The 22947-nt window shown below is 37.7% G+C and overlaps 1 protein-coding gene across 1 annotated transcript in view; it reads left to right on the top strand.

Annotated features, from left to right (window-relative positions):
• Positions 1-22947, top strand: part of LOC144507937 (RAD51-associated protein 1-like) — a 44116-nt gene that overhangs the window by 16733 nt on the left and 4436 nt on the right. Inside the window, exons 6-7 of the mRNA XM_078235508.1 lie at positions 20227-20379; positions 22548-22673. Of these exons, the coding sequence (XP_078091634.1) occupies positions 20227-20379; positions 22548-22673 (279 nt within the window). The remainder of the gene's footprint in view (positions 1-20226; positions 20380-22547; positions 22674-22947) is intronic.

A 22947-nucleotide genomic window follows, 5' to 3' on the forward strand; every position in this document is an offset into this window, starting at 1 on the left:
GGTGCTCAGACATGTTCAGAGAGCTGATTCACTGCCTTTAGACTCTGGGTTGGGGGCTCTTGCCGCCTTCCAGCTCAATATCCGTGTCCATCCCTTCTGTCCTGTAGAGGGGCAAGTGGCTAAGAAGACCGCAATTAGTGCGAGTGTTGCTTTTAATGCTACAGAAGCAGCTGACATTGGAGTGGTCTCTGCTTTTGACTCTCAGCAGAGGTGGAACAGCAGGAAAGTACAGCATAAAGGTAGATGAGGTACATTCCAAGAAGCTGACAATCACCATTAAGCAAGTATTCTTGTAAGAGGAGAAATACTCTCAATGGCCATGGCTTGAGCTCTTCAGTGTCTGTTTCATTCAAGACCACTGTGTACTTGTCTCAATGACCCTACTAAGTTCAGGAAAAATGTACCATGGCTAGAAAATCCACCGTTCGGGATAAAGCACCTCATAATTGATTTCTTAATAATCTGACCTTCTCCACCCTGGAGCAGGCCATTAGAGGACAGGACCACATTGGGATCCCAACCTGATATTAATTTCATCTCCTAACTCATCTCCAATGGGTAGAGAAAATTCTACCCTAAGCGTTTTTGTGAAACAAATACTGTGGGAATTGTATATGTAAACTTGTCCTTTTGTTAACTCTTATTTAAAGTGGTGCATGGGATTCTACTCGTTATGGGGATGAAATTTCTCTTAACGAAAAAGCACAAATGTGTCTAATTCATGCTAACAAAATCACATTCTGAATGGAAACTGAAAGACCAGGAGAGAGATGGAATTTAAGAGTCTGAGCTAATCATAGAAACAGTCACAGAAAGATACTATGTTTATTTATATGACTTGTGAATTCAGCAAGCTTAATTGAATCATAGAATCAAACGGTGCAGAAGAGGCCCTTCGATCCATCGAGTCTGCACCACCACACCAGAAACACCTGACTTCCCACTTCATTTACCTGCATTTGGCCCGTAACCTTGAATGTGCTCATCCAGGACTTTTTAAAGGATGTGAGGTAACTCACCCCTACCACCCTCCCAGGCAGTGCATTCCAGACCGTCCCCCCCCACCCCAAACTTCTTGCCCCTCACCTTGAACTTGTGTGTCCTCATGACTGACCCTTCAACTAAGGGGAACAGCTGCTCCTTATCCACTCTGTCCATGCCCCTCATAATCGTGTACAACTTTTGTTCCTCAGTTTTCTCTGCTCCAACGAAAACAACCGAACCTCTCTTGATAACTTAACTGTTCCATCCCAGGCAACATCCTGGTGAATTTCCTCTGCACCCCCTCCAGTGTAATCACATCCTTCCTATAATGTGGTGACCAGAACTGCACACAGTACTCTAGCTGTGGCCTCACCAAAGTTCTAAACAACGCCAACATGACTTCCCTGCTTTTGTAATAAATGCAAGTGTCACATATGCCTTTTTCACCACCCTAACATACCTTCCACCTTCAGAGATCTATGGACAAATGCGCCGAGGTTCCTTTGTTCCACAGCACTTCCTAGTGTCATGCCGTTCATTGAATACTTCCCTGTCAAGTTACTCTTTCAAAGTGTATCACCTCGCACTTTTCAGTGTTAAATTCTGCCACTTATCTGCCCATTTGACCATCCTATCTACATATCTTTAGAGCTCAAGACACTCGGCCTCACGATTGACCACCTGGCCAATCTTTGGGTCTTCTACAAACTTACTAATCCCCCCCCTCCCCCCACCCCACACTCCATAGTCATATATATTGTTTGTATAAATGACGAATAGGGGACCCAGCACAGATCCCTGTGATGTTCCACTAGACACTGGCTTTCAGTCATTGAAGCAGCCTTCTGTCTCCTACAACTGAGCCAATTTTGAATCCACTTTATCAAATTACCTTGTATCCCATGTGCACTTACCTTCTTTATAAATCTCCCAGATGGGACCTTATCAAAGGCTTTGCTGAAATTTATATAAACTACATCAACTGCACTACCTCATCTACACACTTGGTCGTCACCTCAAAATATTCAATCAAGTTTGTCAGGCATGATCTCCCTCTGATGAAGTCGTGCTGACTATCCTTGATCAAGCCTTAACTCCCAAGTGGAGATAGATAATCTCCTTCAGAATTTTCTCCAATAGTTTCCCGACCACTGACGTGAGACTCACTGGTCTGTAGTTCCCTGACTTGTCTCTACACCCCTTCTTGAATAACAGAGCCACATTAGCTGTTCTCCAGTCCTCTGTCACTTCCCCCGTAGCCAGAGATGAATTAAAAATTTGTGTCAGAGCCCCTGCAATCTACATAAGAATTAGGAGCAGGAGCAGGCCATCTGGCCCCTCGAGTCTGCTCCGCCATTCAATAAGATCATGGCTGATCTTTTTGTGGACTCAACTCCACTTACCCGCCCGCTCACAACCCTTAATTCCTTTACTGTTCAAAAATTAATCTATCCTTGCCTTAAAAACATTCAATGAGGCAGCCTCAACTGCTTCACTGGGCAGGCAATTCCATAGATTTACAACCCTTTGGGTGAAGTTCCTCCTCAACTCAGTACTAAATTTGCTCCCCCCTTATTTTGAGGCCATGCCCCCTAGTTCTAGTTTCATCTGCCAGTGGAAACAATCTCCTCCCTTTCCTCCCACAGCAGCCTGGGACACACAGATCTTGTGAAGATACAGGACAATTTAAAATGTTTTTCTTATTTCTGATATTTTGAATGAAACAATATCCAAGCCCTAACTTAAATTATTTTTTTCTACCTACATTAACAGCTTTACAAGTTGTACCAATTATTGATAAACGTTTGCTGCTACAGCTTGAGGCCTTGTTAAATAAATTTCTTCCTGAGTAATTGAGCAACTTGCCTCCTGTGTCTCCAAAGTCTCTCTGCCGTCTACAAGGCACAAGTCAAGAGTGTGATAGAATAATGTCTATTTGCCTAGATGAGTGTTGCTCCAACAACACTCAAGAAGCTTGACATCATCCAGGACAATGCAGCCACTTGATTGGCAACCCATCCACCACCTTCAACTTGCTGCATTTTTCCAGCATTTTATGGTTTTACCTTCAAAATTCACTCACTCCATCACCACACAGTGGCAGTAGTGTATACCATCTACAGTTGCACTGTAACAACTCACCAAAGCTCCTTCGGTACCTCCTAAACGTACAATTTCTACCACCTAAAAGAACAAGGACAAAGAGCATGAGAACACCACAACCTACAAGTTTTCCTCCAAGCCATACAGCATCCTAAATTAGAACTATATCATCTTTCTTTCACTGTTACTGGATCAAAATCCTGGAACTCCGTCCCGAACAGCATTGTGGATGTACCTACACCATGTGGACTGCAGTGGTTCAAGAAGGTATCTCATCACCATCTTCTCGAGTGCAATTAAGGGTGCGCAATAAAAATTTCGACCTAGCCAGCAACATCATTGGCCTGACTCATCCTGAAACTGTAAAATTCCACCCAAGGTCAACGAGCCTTCTCATCGACCGCCGCTTGCCCGCTCCGATTCCTGTGGCAGTAAAATTCCAGCCCATGTCCACGAGAAAATATAAATTATAAGTGATTTACTTACACTGATGTTCAGACAATGACTAGCTAATTATTTAGTATCATAACCTGGAAGAATAGAAAAGTTGTTTTTATGAATACTTGAACTGCAACACACAAGCTAAGTAACATGAAGAACTTAAACATAGGTAGGGATGGCTACTTAAAGGCACTTCTGCTCTTATCAATTATATACGATAATTAGACATTAAAGTGCAATATTTTACCTCAAAGCTTCACCTCATCACTTTCAATTAGGAAGTGGTTTCCAGTTAAGATCACTTTTTTTAAAAAAAAATGATGTTGGGTCAGATATCTGCTGTTATCCCACTAATTGTCACAACTCTTGTTCATGTTATATGTATGTTGACCACTGTATAACATCGAAATTAATTTAGTGTGAAAGCTAGTTTCTAAATGTGTCAACAATTGTATTTCTAAGGAAAGATTGCACAATATTTTGGGATGAGGACAATAAGTTATTTTTGGCTTGCTCCAGCTCAACGTTTAATTGCTTATTGTTACTTATTTGGTTAAATTAACTTAAATTGTTAAATCTGTGTATATGTTTAATGGTAGTTACTATCTAACATCCTGGAAAAGCATTTAAGCATAAGTCTAAATAAAGATACAATCAATCCGCTTCTGAGCATGTCTGTCTGCACGTACTGGGTATTTATAGAGAGTGAGGGGAAGGTCATTAAAGTGTTGCTGGAAGCAAAACCGTGCCATAAACTCAGCCAGTAGACTTGAATATTTTAAGTAAAAGCCATAGCCATTCATCTTTTGCAAATATTCCACCTATAAAAGTATTTTAACAGCTGACCAATACATTACGTAAAAGGTCTGATATATTGCTCACCTTTTGTCTCCATGCATTCCTCAAATGGTGTGGCTGTGTTATAATATGCATTTTTGTTTGGATTTTTGGAAATGGTTTTGTTCCCTTCATTGTTGCAAAGCCCAAATCTGACATTGAGCAGACGTTGCTTGATGTTCATGGCACAGCACGTTGAGCTGTACAAAACTCTTCTCAGGCTGCTGTTCTCAGGCTGCTTATCTAAGGCTGGGAGCAATGTATGGGACAGAATAAAGGCTAAAGCCAAACTATTTTAAAAATGGATCCTTTATGCTAAGTGCCAAATTTTCACTTTTTCATCTTGGAGAAAATAGTTTTATTTAAATCAAGGCAGAGAATGAGAAATTAATCGAAGGAAAATGGAAGGAATTGCATTTACATAGCACCTTTCATGGTCTCAGGATATCCTAAAATGCTTTGCTGTTAATTAGGTACTTTTAAGTGAAGTCAACATTTAATTAGGAAAACAGGAATCAATATGTGCACAGCAGGGTCTTCGGATGCCAATGAAATATGTCACCAGGTAATGGTTTTGGTTAAGGGATGAATATTAACCAGCTCACTGGGAAAGCTCCCGTGTTGTTCTTCAAAATAGTGCAATGGGATCTTTTACATGGTTCCAAGAGGACAGATGGGAATCCATAGTTTAATGTCTTAACAGAAATACGGCACCTCTGACAGTGGTGTATTTTCTGAGTATTGCACTGAAGTGTCAGCCAGAATTACTTGCTTATGTCTCACAATCCCCCTCTGCCCATGACGTTTACATCAGACAAGAATGCGACTAATGAATCAAGGCTGGCACTTTGTTATAGTTTCTGCTTGTATGTGAAAGATTTCTTCGGATAAAGAATACCTTAGGGAAAAATTTTAAACACCAAGGGTAATATTAAGAAAAGGGCAGACTATTCCTTGGGAAAAAATATTGCGTTTGATAATATTGTCAATTTATAGTCACCTTTTGTAACTTTTCTAAATGTTCCCAAACTAAATTTATTAAATTTGGTTACTTGAATAATAAACTCGCATTTCTTTCTTTAGTTCAATTAGTAAGTGTCCAAATAGAATACTTACACTATTGCAGATTTTGATAAAATGGAATATTTTCAGTTTTAAGTGATCTGATGACAATGAAGAACTTCATGAAGCATATATCTTTTTCTTAGGCAGTCCCTTGGAACCACAAATGACTTGATTTCAAATTGAAAATGAGTTCTCAAGTGACTACAGAGTCTATAATGTGTCACCTACAGTCTCTGTCACAGGTGGGGAAGATAGTGATTGGAGGTGGGGTACCTGGGTTGCTACTCATTTCTTTCGCTGTTGACACTTAGCTTCAACTTGCTCTCAATGATGAAACTTGAAATGCTCAGCTCTTTCCTGGATGCTTGTTCCGCACTTTGGGTGGTCTGAGATCAGGGATTCCCAAGTGTTGGTGAGGACGTTACATTTTTTCAAGGAGACTTTGAGGGTGCCCTTGCCCTCCTGGGTCTCATTTGCCATGTCAAAACTTGGAGTAGAGTGCTTGGTTCAGGAGTCTCATGTCAGGCATGTCGATGATGTAGCTCACCCAGCAGAGCTGATCGAGCTTAGTCAATACTTTGGTGTGCCTATCCTGCCAATAGATTTGTAGGATCTTTCAGAGGCAGCGCTGATGGTAATTTTCCAGGCTTTTGAGATATCTGCTGTACATAGCCCACTTCGCTGAGTCATGTAGGTAGTTGAGTATCATTACTGCTCTGTGGATCATGAGCTTGGTGCTGGATCTGAGGTCTTGGTCTTCAAACACTCTCCTCAGGCGACTGAAGGCTGCGCTGGAAGGCAATGTCAAACTTGGTCGTCGATGTACACCCTTGTTGATAGTGGACTCCCAAGATATGGAAAGTTGTCCAAGGTCTCATCGTGGATTTTGATTGGGGGAGGGAGTAGTGCTGTATGATGGGGGTATATTGGTAGAGGACTTTTCTCTTACGGATGTTTAATATAAGACCCATATAGATAAGGGTTTTGATCATGCCAAGCGTCTTGCAGCAGTTGGCTTTGCTTAATGTCTAAAACAGTCCTGGTACTTAATTTAGGATGTAAAGAAATATTGGACTTGGTGGAACCTTCACACACATCTACACCCATGTTGCAAGTTGTTGTGTATTTTTTTTATTCAGCCCTAAGTTAAAAGGAGAAGGTTAATTGAGCTTGGTTTTATTGCAAAATTACATTTGTGAGCTTGTTTCGTTGGTCTGAGTTCAAGACTAATATTTTATGTGGATTAAAGCCAAGTGAATCTTGGCAGAGTTGTGGCAATCAAAATCTTCATTGTTTGAAATAAATGGCTGATTTCACAGAATTTGCACTTTAACCTGACATCCATTTACCACACTGAGCTAAGTATAAGGACAGACTACTAAACAGGTGGTCCTCATTGTACCTTAAGACATTTCTGTAAATGGTGGATAAAACATTAAATGCACACTTTATATAATCATACTTGCATGACATGCAAGGTGCCAAACAAAATGTCTTTTTCACCCTGTGCTTAACTATCACATGGCAAATGAACTTCAATGCAAGTAAGTGAGGTGGTGCATTTTGGTAGAAAGAATTAGGAGGCCATATTCTGCTTGGGTATTCAGAGTCCGGAGTAAAGGAGCAAAGGGATTGGGGTACAAATACTAAATGTAGTGACAAAGGTTAACAAAACTACTTTTGGAAAGAAAAAGCAAATCAAGCACTGTTTTTAAGTTCTAGAGGGATAGAACTGAAAAACAGGGAATTTATGTTAAAATGTTGTTAAACTTTGCTTAGACTATACTGCTGTGCACAGTTTGGGCCTGCATATTATAAAAAGAATATAGGACCATTGGCAAGGTTGCAAACGCAGTTCACAAGTATGGTACCATAATTGAAAGGCTATAATGAACAGGCTGGAGTTCTTTCCTCTGAAAAAGAGAAGGCTGAAGGGTGATCTGACAGAGGTCTTTAAGGATCTTGATTGGGAAAACAAAGAAAATATTTCCACTTGCGGAGGCCATAAGTATAAGAGTATATAAGGTAAAAGAGAATTTGGGAAAAACTTATTTACCTCGAGTCATAAAAATGTGGAACATTTTACCACAAGTAGTTGAGATAAATATCAGATGTATTGAAGGGGAAGCTGGATAAGGACGAGGGAGAAAGGAATAGGAGGATACACCGATTAGGTTAGGATTAGATGAAGTAGAGTGTGTTGAAACTCGTGGAGTTTAAACACCAGCATAGACCAATTGGACTAAATACCCTGTAATCTGTATGCTCAATGTAAATAGATATAGGTATTCCAAAGATGTTCCAACACCTGTGAAATAATCAGAATAGTTCTTGTGGGTTTATCAAAGGAAAGTTATGTTCAACATATTTAATAGAGTTTTCTGAAGGGGATGCACAGCTAGAGTGGAGTAAAAACCTCACTTCCCTTTAATGGATAGAAAAATCAGAACCTTTACTCTGGTTTATTGTAGGTTTTCAGAAGATATTCAGTAAAAGGTGTTACAAGAGACTACTTAGAAAAATTTTAATGAGAAAATTTAGCAAAAAATGGTTGAAAATTTGGTTGATGAGATGGTTATAGTCAATTGAAGAAGAGTTTGAAAATGTAATCTGATCAGTGTTGGGTCTGTTTTAATAATGTATAAATAAATGTAGAATATAGATTTGGGCATAGAAAAGCATCAGAATAAAATTTATCGATTTACAGTTAAGTGCCAGATCAGAAACCCAAAGGTACATTATGAAGTCAGACCAGACCCCAACAACTTTCAATTTTGGCATAAATATGAGGAAAGAGTGCTTCACTCCAGGAGTGATTCTACTGACAAATTTGGGATTTAAAAAAAATCAAAACTAGCTTTATTCACAACACAGTTTTAAGTGTAACTCTAACAAAGTGAAACAGTTTAACTCTTAACTGTTGAACATTTTTAGACATGAAAAGAAACAACCTTTTACTGCTAACTTATCACAAGTCAGTTCTAATTAACCAATATTTCTCTTATAGACTTAAACCCCACTTTAAAATATAGTTAGCAAATCCAAATATACATGCTCTGACTTGGGTTAACAGTTTTAGAGTTTCCAGAGAGCTTTTATAGAGAGAGAGAGCTGCTTGTAGGCTGCTATTTGTAACCAGCCCTCTTCAGCAACCGCACTATTAAAATTTTAAATTTTATTCTCCTGCTTTTCTGTGCCCAATTCTATATTTTATATTTATTTATACATTAAAATTACAATGAAACTTTTTTTCTGCTACAACTCTGGCTCCTCCCATTAACCTAATATCACATGATTCAGTCAACCTAGTCTGAAACCCCCAGGAGAACTTAAGTGAATAAAGGTGCATTAACTCTACAAAGTAACACATTCAGAAATAAAATTAGTTATTATCCTGCTTTCTCAGCATCTGCTGCATTCCTCCAGACAAACAAACTTCCTTGCAAAAAAGCACTGAATCTTAAAGCAGTCCCCTTAAACATAAAATATAGCAATAGCACAGTATTGTTACATTACACAAGAAGAATTTGGTAAACATTTATGCAGCTTCTGAATTTTAGGGAGGATAGAGCCAGGTTATCAGGATGGTTACACAAATCGGAGATGCTATTTAATGCATGGAGCTATAAGATAAAACATGTTGGAAGGAAAACGAGGAACAGAAAGACAATGAAGGATGTAAGTAAAAAGGGACATGTAGTTCCTAAAATGTACAATCCCTGCAGGTAGAAAAATGGGGGATGGTGATATAGTGGTAATGTTGTTGGACTAGTAATCCAGAAGCCCAGGTTTAATGCTCTGGGGACATGGATTCAAATCCCACCACAGCAGCTGGCGGAATCTGGAATATAAAACTATTCATAGTATTGGTGACGTGGCAGCTATCATTTTATCGTTGTAAAAATCCATCTGTTTCACTGATGATCCTTAACAAATTAAATCTGCTGTCCTTATCCAGTCTGGCCTACCTGTGACTCCAGACCCACATCAATGTGATTGACTCTTAACTGCCCTCTGAAATGGGCTAGCAAGCCATTGAGTTCAAAGGCAATTAGGGATAAGCAACAAATGCTGACCCTGCTAGCAACACCCTCATCCCATGAAAGAATAAAGAAAGAAAAGGGCATGTCAAGAGTCAAGAGCATTGTGTAGTTTGTAGGCAGTGGCTTGGAATTTAAGTGCAAAGATAAGTGATACATTTGAATTACACAGTTTAGACCACAGTCTGCTGTTAAAGGCATTCTTATTCCAGAGGATGCTAAAGCCATGGAGAGAGTACAATCACAAGGAGGGACTTGGTACATTGATATTTCTTCCACTGAATTAGAGCGGGCATTATTTAAATAATTATAGATTTTGATAGAATGAAAATACTTTTTGGTTGGGGAGTCAGTGATGAGATTGGAACACTTTGGGAAAATAGAGGATAAGAGAAATATATTTACGCAGAGTTGTCAGAGCACGTAATGCTCTGCATAGGGGATAGTTGAGGTAGAGGTTGTACCTTTCAAGTGAAGAGTTAATACAAATTTGAAACAGAAATGTGTACAAGGCTATGAGATGAGAACAAAGCAGTTGGATTTGTTTTGAACTGCTCAGGCAAAGAATTAGTAAAGACTGAATAGCCAAATAGCTGCTTACATGTTTAACATCCGGTGATTAGTTATATTAGGAATGTACAGGTATTTCCGAGAGGAAATGATCATGATATGTAATCCTATGTAATAACTTCACTTGAATAACTTCACTTTGAAGTCTTCAAGGTTAAATTAGCAAATCATTTATTTTTAAAATGTAGCTGGTTGATCAGTGCTGCATTTTTTTGTTATTGCACAACATTCCCATCCATAAATCGAAATACTATATTGCATTTTCAACATCGTGTAACATTCAGGAGTGCCCATAGCTCACATTTGCAACAGTGACATAGCATTTCTTTATCTTTTAATAAACAAAGTATGTAACAATGTCCACATAAACCACGGCTATCAATCAATAATAATGTATACAGTTATTTCAGTTGAACAATAAATGGTATCTTTGATCTATTGCCTCATTGTACATTACACAAGAGGGAAAAGTCCAAAATAAAGTCATTATTTTGGATTAGTTTAGTCATCCAGTAATCCTTCGCTGAGCTTGTTAAAAGTGGTGTTTGGATAAATCACCACTTTAGAAATATTTATGTCATTGATAGATTTGTAAAAGTGCAATATTTCCTGGATTTTTTTCCATGGAAATGTTGAAAGCCCACCATATCCTAGCTCATTCATTCAAAGGAAACTATTCTGCTGTTTTTTTTTTACTTAGACCATAGATACCCTACAGTCCAGAAAGAGGCCATTTGGCCCATCGGGTCTGCACCGACCACAATCCCACCCAGGCCCTACCCCCATATCCCTACATATTTACCCACTAATCCCTCTAACCTACACATCTCAGGACACTAAGGGGCAATTTTAGCATGGCCAATCAACCTAACCCGCACATCTTTGGACTGTGGGAGGAAACCGGAGCACCTGGAGGAAACCCACGCAAACACGAGGAGAATGTGCAAACTCCACACAGACAGTGACCCAAGCCGGGAATCGAACCCGGGTCCCTGGAGCTGTGAAGCAGCAGTGCTAACCACTGTACAGTACTTGTAACCACTGTACAGTACTGTAACCACTGTACAATACTTGTACGGTATTAAGTTGCAACTACATTTAGGTGGAATATGCTTAAGTCCATGCATTGCCCAGGAGTATAATTGAATATTTTTGTTCAGTAAGGATTAATGGACCTATTTTCCATGTAGGACATGAATATTTATACCACACTTGTTGCATTTAATATGAAGCAATTTCAGATTTGCATCAACATTACAAGTATTGCTTGTATCATGTCTACCTCTGATACCCAAAAGCAATAATTCATAGACATGCTTCTTAAAGTGCTCATCGGTTTAATTATAACTCCAGTCCAAAGGCAAAACACATTTAAGGATCTGAAGGTGATCCAACTCTTAATACTCCATTTAGAAGCTTTTTAATGTTGGGCTGTACAAATGAAAAGCGCAGGTGCTCATGCTCTTTTCAAAGTGAAATGTACAAGGGTTTGTATGTAGAGGTACAAGTCCTTGCTGTACACCATCTTGCTGTTAGTCATTATACTGTAACATAAGGTCTGTTGATAGTACATTGTAGCCTACAGATACTGTTCTCAGAAAATCAATATAATTTTAACCCATTAGTGTTATTCTCAATGGTGCAATTCCTTAAACAACATGTGCAAAGAACAAATGGAAGGGAAAAATAAATTTGTACTGAAATCTTATTAAATTTAATTCACATTTTGTAGCATATTATCACACAAGGTGCAATTCGGTCTCCACTCTGATATCTTTGATCTTGTTCAAAGTATAGTACTCAAAATTGCATTGATTTACCGTTTAATCCACTATATTCATAAATGACATACATAATCCCCAATACATTGAAATAAGTGAATGATGAGAAAGTCAATGCATGATACAGATTGAAGGAAACCTCAGTTTATCTTGTAATTTGTCTGTATGTTTGTATTTCTTTCATTGCGCATTTTCTCTCGGCCTCCTTTCCGTAAAGCATTGAATCTTGCTTTGGTACAATTCCATAAAAGCCGGTGCTTTCTCTTCTTTGCCCGAGTAGACTTTTCTTCTTTCAGCCTGGACAGTATATATCGACACAAAAACAGAAAATCTGGAAAATCTCAGCAGGTCTGACAGCATCTGTGGAGAGCGAACAGAGCTAGCATTTCAAGTCTGGACAATACATATTGACACTTTGTTTTCATTGACCTCTGCTGCAACAAAGCACAGGAACACTTGCTGATTTTCGCTTCCCCATCACTGGGCCCGGGTGGATCGCAAAAATCTTTAGGGTAGGACCCAGCTGAAAGCAGAATGTTGTCTTGGCTCAGTAGCAACACTCTCCCCTCATGAATCGAAAGATTTAAGTTAATGTTTAATAATCCAGGAGTTGAGTACATAATCCAGGCTGATATTTTAGTGCCGTATTGATGGAGTGGTGCAATGTCAGAAATTCAATGCAATGTCAGATGTTCAACTGAGAACCTGTCTGCCTGTTCAGGTGGAAATTCAGATGGAAATTATCCCATTACATTATTTTGAAAAGTCGGATGCTTTCTCATGGAGTGACCTGGTCATCATTATTCCTCACCCAAATCACCAAAACATGTTTACTGGACATGCATCTTGCTGCTGTTTGTGGAGTCTTGCTGCTGCCAAGTTTGGTTAGAAAACAAGAGTCACTATATTTTGAAAGTATTTAATTGGTTGTAAACTATTTTGTGACATAATGGTATAAAAACCACTAGATAAATGTGAGTTCTTTGTTCCTTAAACTCAGAAAAGCTGAGGAATAGCGTATGAAAGAAAGGAAAACAATTATATAGCATCCGAGACAAGTCAGTCTTTTTTTCATACAAATCATGCAATGATTTAATTTAAGGTGCAGTTATATAGATGACTGTGAGAGCTAACTTACACAAGATCTTGCCATCAGAAATCCGATGAGTAGTTAAGCTGTATTTAATTGGGGAACTGTTGTTGCTTGGATCACTGGGAGAGCTCTGCTCTTTTTGACAGAGTTACATCAGATCTTGAATTGCAGATGTGATCTTGGTTTAAAATGTCATCCAAAGAGTGGCTGCTTTAACAATGCAACACTCCCTCAATACTGTAGTAGAGATTATGTACTCAACTCCTAAAGTGGTGCTGAAGCCCCAGAAATCTCTGATTCCGTGGGAATTTATGATCTGTATGGTTCCGTTACATGTTTCTTTTTGCAATTCTTCCTAATGCATATGAAGGAGTGCTAAAGCATTGTGATAATTTCAATCGCCTTCCTGTTAACCTCTAAATAGTTACATTGAGCCTATTCCGTATATCATGGGTTCAAGTTCCATTGGCTTTCCAGAGCAGGTCACCCCAAATTGACCAAGCCAGTGCCAATAATTGCAAAATTTCAAGCACAAGATGCATTCGGCGTAGCTCAAGTTTGTGCAATCTTTTACACTAGTTTTTAAAATGTTGTGTTGGGAATAGCCCTGCCCACAACCCTGTACATACCCCCAGATTGAAGTAATCACCATGCTGCAACTTTTAATATTAGAAAATAGTTAATTTATAAGAAATTGTCTACTGAGCACCATTTAAAACTACTAAATAGTTATCTGTGCTGACTCTTTCTTCACAGCTCTGATGAAGGATCATCTAGACTTGAAACGTTGGCTCTATTCTCTCTCCACAGATGCTGTCAGACCTGCTGATGATCAGCAGGGCTATTCCCAACACAACATTTCCAGCATTTTTCTGTTTTTGTTTCAGATTCCAGCATCCGTAGTATTTTGCGTTTATATTAAATAGTTATCTATAGTTTTAAAGTAATTTTAATTATTAACAATTATTTTAAATCGGTTGCTCAAAATCAGGCAAGTTATTAAAATGCTTTTTTTGCGAAAAGTCCATTTTCAGCTATATTAATCAAACTGCACCAGGTCACCACCTATATGTCAAAGAATGTTTTTCGTTGCAAAAAATATTCTATAATGCTATCTAATTGCAGTTTCACGGACCAGCTTTAATTTGCGAATGAGCTTGAGCAGAGGCTTGACAATGAAATTATTTTGGATAACTGGTATAATTTGTGCCCAAAATGGAAACTTGACCCCCACCTCCAGATTTCCTTAGGACCTAAAACAACTGAATGCAGCTGATCAGACATCTTCCGATCTCTGCATTATCTCACTAGGTTTATCAGTCTCAATCCAGTTTTTCTCTCCGATAACTAACTTGAGTTCTAGCCAGCTGTTTATAACTTACCTGGAATTGCATTTCTTTGCATGTATTTGTGATTGTATAGAAATAAAAATAGTTTTGAGCTGAGATATTCTCAGGTTTGTCGGATATGAAGTAGCAGGCAATGTTATTACCTATTTATTTGCCTACTGGTTAGCCTATAAAATCCAAATTGTAACAATTAATAGAGGTTGTTAAATCAACCTGAATATCTTGTTCACAAATCTAGGCATGTAACTGCATTTTCCTTTTTTAGGTTACTTGAACAAAAATGTATGTATTCCAGTTATAAATGCTTTTTAAGAATATACAATTATTGCTTTCATGTGGTTCAGCCACTACTACTTTTGCCTCTGAGGGTTGTGGGATTTCTGCCCTTTTGTGGAACACAATCTTGGCTGATACAGCACCATCTTAATTATTGTTACAACACTTTAGGAACTTTCAAGCGGTTATTGGATAGGCACATGGAGCACACTAGAATGATAGGGAGTGGGATAGCTTGATCTTGGTTTCAGAAAAGGTTTGGCACAACATCGTGGGCCGAAGGGCCTGTACTGTGCTGTACTGTTCTATGTTCTATGTATAATAATATTTCTTTCTTAACTGTAGAAGATCTTGCATCTATATATGTTATATATAACCTGCATCTCCAAGAAGCAAATGCTTCACAAAGAAAGAATTACTTTTGAAATTCATCTGCATAGGCAAATACAGCAAGCATTTGCAGACAGCAAGTGCCCACCGGGAGCAAGTGCAATGACAGAGTAGTTCATCTGTTTTAATAATGTTAGTTGAGGTAAGAATGTTGGCCAGGACACCTGAACTCTCTTTTTCTTCAAGTAGTGTTCTGGCACATTTCATATCCAGTTAGAACAGGGAGACAATACCTCTGTTTAATGTTTCATCTGAAAGATACAGTACCCATCCTGCAAGGTGCTGAAGTTTGAACCAAGATTATGTACTCAATTCTGAAAATCAGTTTACTACACAAACCTCTAAAGCAAAGGTGACATTGCTTCCACTGAACCAAGATAACACTGATTACTAAATTTAGAAGTAGTTAAAGATCAATTGGTTAGACTTGATATTTCTACAGGCAACTTCCTGTGTAGATTGCAGAAACATTTGTTTGGGGAATTTACTGGGATGGTCAAGGTGAATACATTATTACAGTTTCAAAAGCAGACCTTGAGAGCTGATCAATAATAAAATAAAAATTTCTTGGAAAAAAAAGTAATCTGTGTCCTTGGAACTTTATGTAGCTCAAGTTTTTAACAAAATCTATTGAAATGACTGATCTGGTAACTTATTTGTAATGTTAGAAGATTATCTATTCACCCTGTGACCTGAGTTTAGCTTCACCCCGACTGAGGGCTGATAGTTTCCTATGGAAGCTGGTTGTAAAGATACATCACGAAAGTGAACTTGGAGCATTTTAAGTCCAGGCTGCGGTGCTTGTGGACACACAACATCAAACCACCCACAAATTGAAACTGAATTGTTGTCTCCAAGTGAGTCCAAACGAGTGTGGTGTAGGATACTGAGAAACTATAATTCAGATGCAAAGGTGTTTTTCAAAGTTTATTTTAAGACAGGAGTGAGCTTCCATCTGCTCCTGCTTGTTATATACATGATCTAAGTGAGTTAATGTAATAAGCCTAAACTGTAGAAGTGCTCTTGTCCCTTACACTGACTCCCTTCACCTCAATCAACGCAATTATTTTAAAAATTTAATTTAAATGAATATCAACCTAATGCATAACTATAACTTTTCTTGCGTTAGTAGTGATTTTAACAAGTGGATGCTGGTAATAACAATACTCATCACCAGCAGTTTTCGTTGTATTGACAATCATATATCTGATAAATCTGTTTATGCTGTTGTCTTAGGTTTTGTTTGACTGAAAGCTGTAAGTATCAAAGGTATTATGTGGATGCAAGTTGATGATAATGCAACAAATGATGGTGAATGCTGCATTAGAAATTCTTTATCAAAGGCACAGAGTTCAAGTGAGACTCCTTAGAGGAACACTTTAGGTAAAAGTGCTGTGGCAAGTTTTGATGCTGATATTGTGTGTGAATATTTTTGACTTAGTAGAAACAGACTAAGTTGGAGCTGCAATAGCTGTAATAGTCCTTATATTAAATAATGAAACCCCTGCTTAAATACTGGCAACAATTTCAAACACAGAGTTCAAGGGAGTGGACTGGCATTGTATGTGCTGCCACTTTCTTGTGTTCTGATCTGCATACCTTCAATAGATCAATTTTCCCCTCAAAACATGGAGGATGACATGCAGGAAAGCTTTACAGAATACTAAATTGGAGAAAATGAATCTTCCACTTCTGGACTTAAGTTCTTACATTATGCCACCATCCCTCAAAGAGACAAGTTGACTAAATGTGAAAGCCATCAGACATTCTAATTTGCCATGTAAACATGGTAATAGAGTTTGCCAGAAGCTGGATGGAGCCACATTTTAAGGAACAAATGTAAAAAAAAAAGTTGGCTGATAACCAGATCAAATGTGCAGATAAGCACATCTTCATGCAGAGAAATTTCATTTCCTGCAAAGGTGCTCGGGAAATCAAAAATAGTAGTGCCATATAGTAGCAAATTTTTAAAGAGTCTGTATTCATGACTGGTATAAAGAAATTTAAAGCACATAGATTTCTTCAATGTATAATCATGGCTCCTGTACCAGCATGAGTATAAACAGAGGGAATGTCTTTAACCAAAGAAATTCCGTCACCAGCTTTATGAACCAAAACTAACAACAGGCTCATGTTGTTTAAACAGCATGTTGCTCGGCTTAAAAATTATTACTACTATAGAGACCTTTAGGATTAACAGAAATGTATTTGAAGTTCAGAAATATCAAAGCAAAAAATTACTGCACTGATCAAATAGACAGGATAACTGGATGGATTAAGAAACAATGGGGATAAAATGTATACCCAATTCTCCTTTCCATTAAACTTAATGTCAGACAGTATGAATAGCAGGTAGCTGAACTGCTACCAACATTTTTATGCCCTGCCTGAAGTTGAATTTTATTGGCGATGTAAGTAGTGTGTGACACTAGTGTTCCTTTAAGAATTTTTTTTAAAAATCATGTTCTCTGCAGCTAACACAGCTTCAGTTTTTTTTTTCATTATGGCACCGGCTGTCTACTAGAAGTCCTTTTATTGCTGCTTCAATGGTTTAAATGGGGTTTTGTTTATTTGTACTCTGGAATCTTTTAAGACCCTCCATTGTGAAGGAGAAGATTGATTGACAAGTCAAAATCAGGTGGTTCCTCCTCAGAAAAAAAATCTAAGGATTTATTTTCAGTTTTAGTTTAAAAGGAGGTGGCCATCAAGCTGAAAAGCAGTGTTTCTTTCTCTCTCCCTGGTTTTGAAAATTCTGCTGTTAGCTGGAAGCAAGGTTCCTTCCTGGAGTAGAAAATCTTCTGTTGGTGGTTCGCTTGACTAGAGTCTCTCTCCCTGATGTTTTGGGAAGCTATTCTGACTCCAAGCTTGTCTGTGCCTCAAGAGAACTGCAGCATTCAACCAAAGGGCTAAGTTCCAGTATCTCGTGAGCATTAGTCTTTGTTGTGTTAAGCCTGTGGAAAAGATTTTGTTTATGGGATTAGTTTGATTGGGACATTTCCTATATTCATTAAGAGTTATACAATATCATTGTTTTTTTTGTTTGTAATTGGTAATATTATTGCTAATTTTCTTTCTATACATGTTAATTGTATACTTAAACTTTGTTTGATAAAAGCTCCTTAGTGGGTCATTTGAATCGCACCTGAAGTGAAATATCTTTTGCTCACCCTAGTCAAATTCAAAGTGCAAAACTTATGATCCAGGCGGACTTCATAAAACGCTTTGGAGTTTCTGACCTGAATTACAACAAGTGTATTAAGTTGGAGTATGGAATATAAATAGCTAAGAACCATGTTATTGTTTTCCTCGAAGAATGTTAGTGTTACTGGCATCTACTGAGATATTTATTCATTTTTGTTTTACAATTTATGTTTTCTTTGGAGACATATCAAATTGGTTGAAATAAAATTTTATTTACAATGCCAACATAAATTTTGAAGTATAACCTTTTTGTATATCTACTGCATTGGAGCAATTAATATGTTACATATGAATTTATATGTTTCTCCATAGGACACGTGTGAATTTCTGTGATGAATTTTTTGGCCTCAAAATGTATATTCTAGGTATTTTTAAATGTTGTTTCAGTACTTCATGCTGCACTTATGTTTTTGGATTGCCTCCTCACTATTGCCTGGTAGAGGACCACCCAACCAGATGGTTTTGAGTGACACATAAGATGCTGTCATGAATGCAAAGAGGGTCAAAGGCAAACTGGATTGTGGATCATGGGTGGGCTGCATGGCTAAAATGTTCTTGCACTCCCTGAAAGGATGATGGAAGCGGATTCAGTGATAACTCTCAAAAGAAAATTGGATTGACACTTGGAAGTGAAAAAAATCTGCAATGCTATGAGGAAAGAGCAGGGAAGTTGAACCAATAGGATAGTTCTTTCAGAGAGAGGGGACAGGCCTAGTAAAACAAATGCCGCCTCCTATGCTGCATCATTTAATGAACTGGTTTTCAACCGCTGAAGTGTTCATTTTTGGATTCTCAACACCTTCAAAATGGTTTCTTAGTTCAGAAGAACCTCGGAAATCTGTACATGTGCCAGTGCAAGCGTTTCAACTGGAGACAACTGCCCCAGTATTTTTTCGTGCTTTTTCTCCATATCGTTTTATTTCATGTACATACCCAATTTGTCTATCAAATTGTTGCAGACTCCAATTCAATAGGCACTGTGGTAAAGCATTCAATTTTTAATAACAGTAATTTTTTTTGTTATGATGATGTCATGTCTGTCATTCCTTGTAAATGACTCCACTCTTGTCCCTCTCCTATCCTTCCATATTTTTGGAAAGATCTATTAGATCCTCCTTGAACCTTTTTTTAAACTAATAGTCTATTTCAAAAAGGTTTGTGGGTAACATAACAGCGACAAATCTTATAGCATAGGGTTTGTGGTCTGAAAATACTCAAACAAGAAATAGATACAAGAGTAAGTTGAGTTTTAGAGCACACTTCAAGACAATTTGGCATGGTGTATTTTTCCTGCTTTGTTTTATTTAGATTATTGTACCCTTAACACTCTAGTTGTATTGTGGCACTCTATGAGAAAGTTCTTAAACCATGGTATTTGATATTGAGAAAATTCATTCAAACCTCACTTTCAATGTCCATGTTCTGATGGGACATCTGCTCCCCATGTACATAAATGGTTTGGACATGAGTTTAGGAGGATAATGACATTTGTCGAAAATACCAAATTGGAGCCATGATAAACCAAGGAAGAATGCAGGAAGACATTGAATGAATAAAGTGTGAGCAGAAATGTGGCAAATACGTTTCAACTTTGGTGGGTGTAATTTGTGGGAAAAATCATGTGAGTTTTACCATTCAGGATATATATTCAGCAGTGTGCAGGAACAGAGGGAGAACTAAATGTGGAATTATACATATCTTTAAATTTTAAGATTTAATGCAAAAAATCATGAGCTAGGAAAACGGAATAAGAAACGTTTTTGCACAATGGGTACAAGATGATGAAGTCATCTCCGCTTGAATAGTAATGTACCAATTATAAGAGGGATTCAGATAACCATTTGAAGAAGTAGGTAAAGCACATGGTGAAAGTGCTGGGAGCTGGGGTTAGAACAGAGTGCCGATAAAGAGCTGGTATATGCACAATATACCATATGACCTCTTTCTAGGCTGATATTTTCTATTTTTATAGTCCGTTTATTAAAAAAAAGGTTGAGAATAAAACTGGAAAAATCCAAGTATTAGCAGTTCGCTCTGATGTTGAGTTTAATGTTTTATTTAAATCTGGGCTTTATATTACATTGTTCCTGTTGCAGCTGAAGAATCAGAAAGCAGTGAAAGTAATACAGATGAAGATGAGGAATTTTCTTTTAAAAATATGTCAAACAAAAACAAGAAAAAGGATAAAATCAAAACACAAATGAAGAAGAAGGAGAATAAATCCCCCAAACCCAACAACAGTGCCACAGGTAGGTTCCATTGACTGTTGCAAATAAATAATGTTTAACAAAACTCGTGCTATAAATTATAGAGCAAGGTCATTGTGGATGCCGTAGTGCAGTTAACTGTGGCATGATTATGGAATATTTGTACAGCAGCAATAATTAACAGACTTCTATAATGAAGTGCAACATTCCGTTTGAGGATATCTGGAAACGTTCCATTTATTTATAGCACTCTTGCACATAGCAAAAATGTATTTTGAAAGCAGCATAGAACAATTAATAGGCTATGTCATTTATTACTTTTTCCCATTTAAACAATTAAGAATTTGTGTACTTCTAACTGAAACAATTTAATTACATTTCAGGGTTACGTAAAATACAGATTTATTTTTTTAAGTCACCAAATGCTGGCTCACCACCACGTTCTTGGACATTTAGGGGTGGGCAATAAATGCTAGCCTAGCCAGCAACACCCACATTCCGTCAAATGCCTTAAATTAAATACCTTATTGTAAGATTAGTTGTTTAGGAGTTAATAACTCCTAAAAACAGCATCCTATCAATTGATACTGTAGAAGTACAGCTGGGAAACCCCAAATTTACCCTAGTTCCAGAGCATGCTAGATACAATGAACAAATACTATATATGGACAGAAGAGCCAATATTCTATTAGTCCATTGCATCAACACTGTATTTGTATTGAGAAGTAACATAGATACGAGAAGCAGGAGTAGGTCATTTGGCCCTTCGAGCCTGCTTTGCCATTCATTTTGATCATGGCTGATCGTCAAATTCGATATCCTGATCTCCCCCCCCCCCCCCCCCCATACCCCTTGATCCCTTTAACCCCAGGAGCTCTACCTAATTTCTTAAAATCAGACGTTTTGGCCTCAACTACATTCTGTGGTAGTGAATTCCATGCATTCACCACCCTCTAGGTGAAGAAATTTCTCCTCATTTCAGTTCTAAAAGGTTTACCTCTTATCCTCAAACTATGATCCTTGGTTCTGGACTCTCCCATCATTGGGAACATTCTTTCTGAATCTACCCTGTCTAACCCTGTTCGAATTTTGTAAGTTTTTATGAGATTCCCTCTCACTCTTCTAAACTCCAGCGAATATAATCCTAACCAACTTAGCCTCTCCTCATATGACAGACCTGCCATCCCAGGAACCAGCCTGGTAAACCTTCACTGTACTCCCTTTGTAGCAAGGACATCCTTCCTCAGATAAGGACACCAAAGCTGCACACACTATTCCAGATTGGCCTCACCAACACCCTATACAATTGCAGCAAAATATTCCTATCTCCATACTCAGATCCTCTCGTTATGAAGGCCAACATACTATTTGCTTTTTTTACTGCCTGCTTACTTTCAGCGACTGATGCACCAGGACTCCAAGGTCTTGTTGAGTATCCACCTCTTTCAATTTACACCCTTTTGTTGAGATCAGAAATAGCGAAAAGTAGACAAAAGGAGACATTCGAAAATTTGCTTACTATAGTATTAATCAGAACAATGTAAGGAAAAATTTGGCTGTTTGCTTCAAATGTCCTTTAAGTATTTTATTTGTTGCATTTAAAATTTTGAGCACTTTTATTAACCAAGAACAAATTGGAATGTAAGTCAATCTGTTAGAACTCTTGTTAAATTGGACATTTTCCCAAGCATCCTCAAAATACATAATACCCAACTTCAGTTCAAAGCCCCAGTGAGAAGCAAAGTGCTTCACAATTAAGAGGGAAATATCATTAAACAGCAAGTCAATCTTTGTTGCTTCTGGACCCTCTAGTGGTTTATTTAAGAGGAGCATCAGAAAAGACTTAGAAATAAATTCCTTGTGTAATGTCTTGAGAAACATATAGTAGTAAAGAAAAGAAACCTGAGCTGCGATTTTTAATATTTGTGCTCCTAATTCCACATCCCTATCTTCCCCCATTGGAGCTCCAATGGGTTTCCACAAAGTGGTTCACTTTTGCTGTTCTTTTACACAGAGTTGCCAACTTTTGTCATCATTGTGGGCACGTTCTGAATGGACCAGGTACTACTACACAGTGCAGGAAAATGACAACTATTCAGCGTTGCTTTTGGGCACTTATTATAAAGTTGCAGAGGAAAGCAACAAAGAACAACAGTGAAATTATGCAAACATAATTTATATAATATTTTAATTTTCTTTGTCCACTATAGTTGTAGTTCCTGTAAAAAGCAAGCCATTGTTATTGGAGACGATGCCAGCTTCCCCACCAGCTTCTAAATCATTACAAGTATCGAGTCCTTCCACAGAAATGAAAAGGCCAAGGTGGACTCCACCAGGTATATATGTGTTCTGCAATAAATACAAATTTAGTTTCTAATTACATCTAAAAATATATGTAGAGTGAAAATCAATATCGAATCTATTTTGTTATAATTTTGAATCAAACATTTAAAAAATGTGGTTGCCTTAAGTGAAGAATTTTAAGATGAGCAAATGCTCTCCCAATTGGGCAAAAATGCTGAATAACTGAAATTAGAATAATTGCATAAATTAATCTCTAATTTGATGATTAAAAGATGAAAGTAACTTCATTTCTATCAGAATCATAAT

This window comes from Mustelus asterias, chromosome 19 (assembly GCF_964213995.1).
Source record: "Mustelus asterias chromosome 19, sMusAst1.hap1.1, whole genome shotgun sequence".
NCBI lineage: Eukaryota > Metazoa > Chordata > Chondrichthyes > Carcharhiniformes > Triakidae > Mustelus > Mustelus asterias.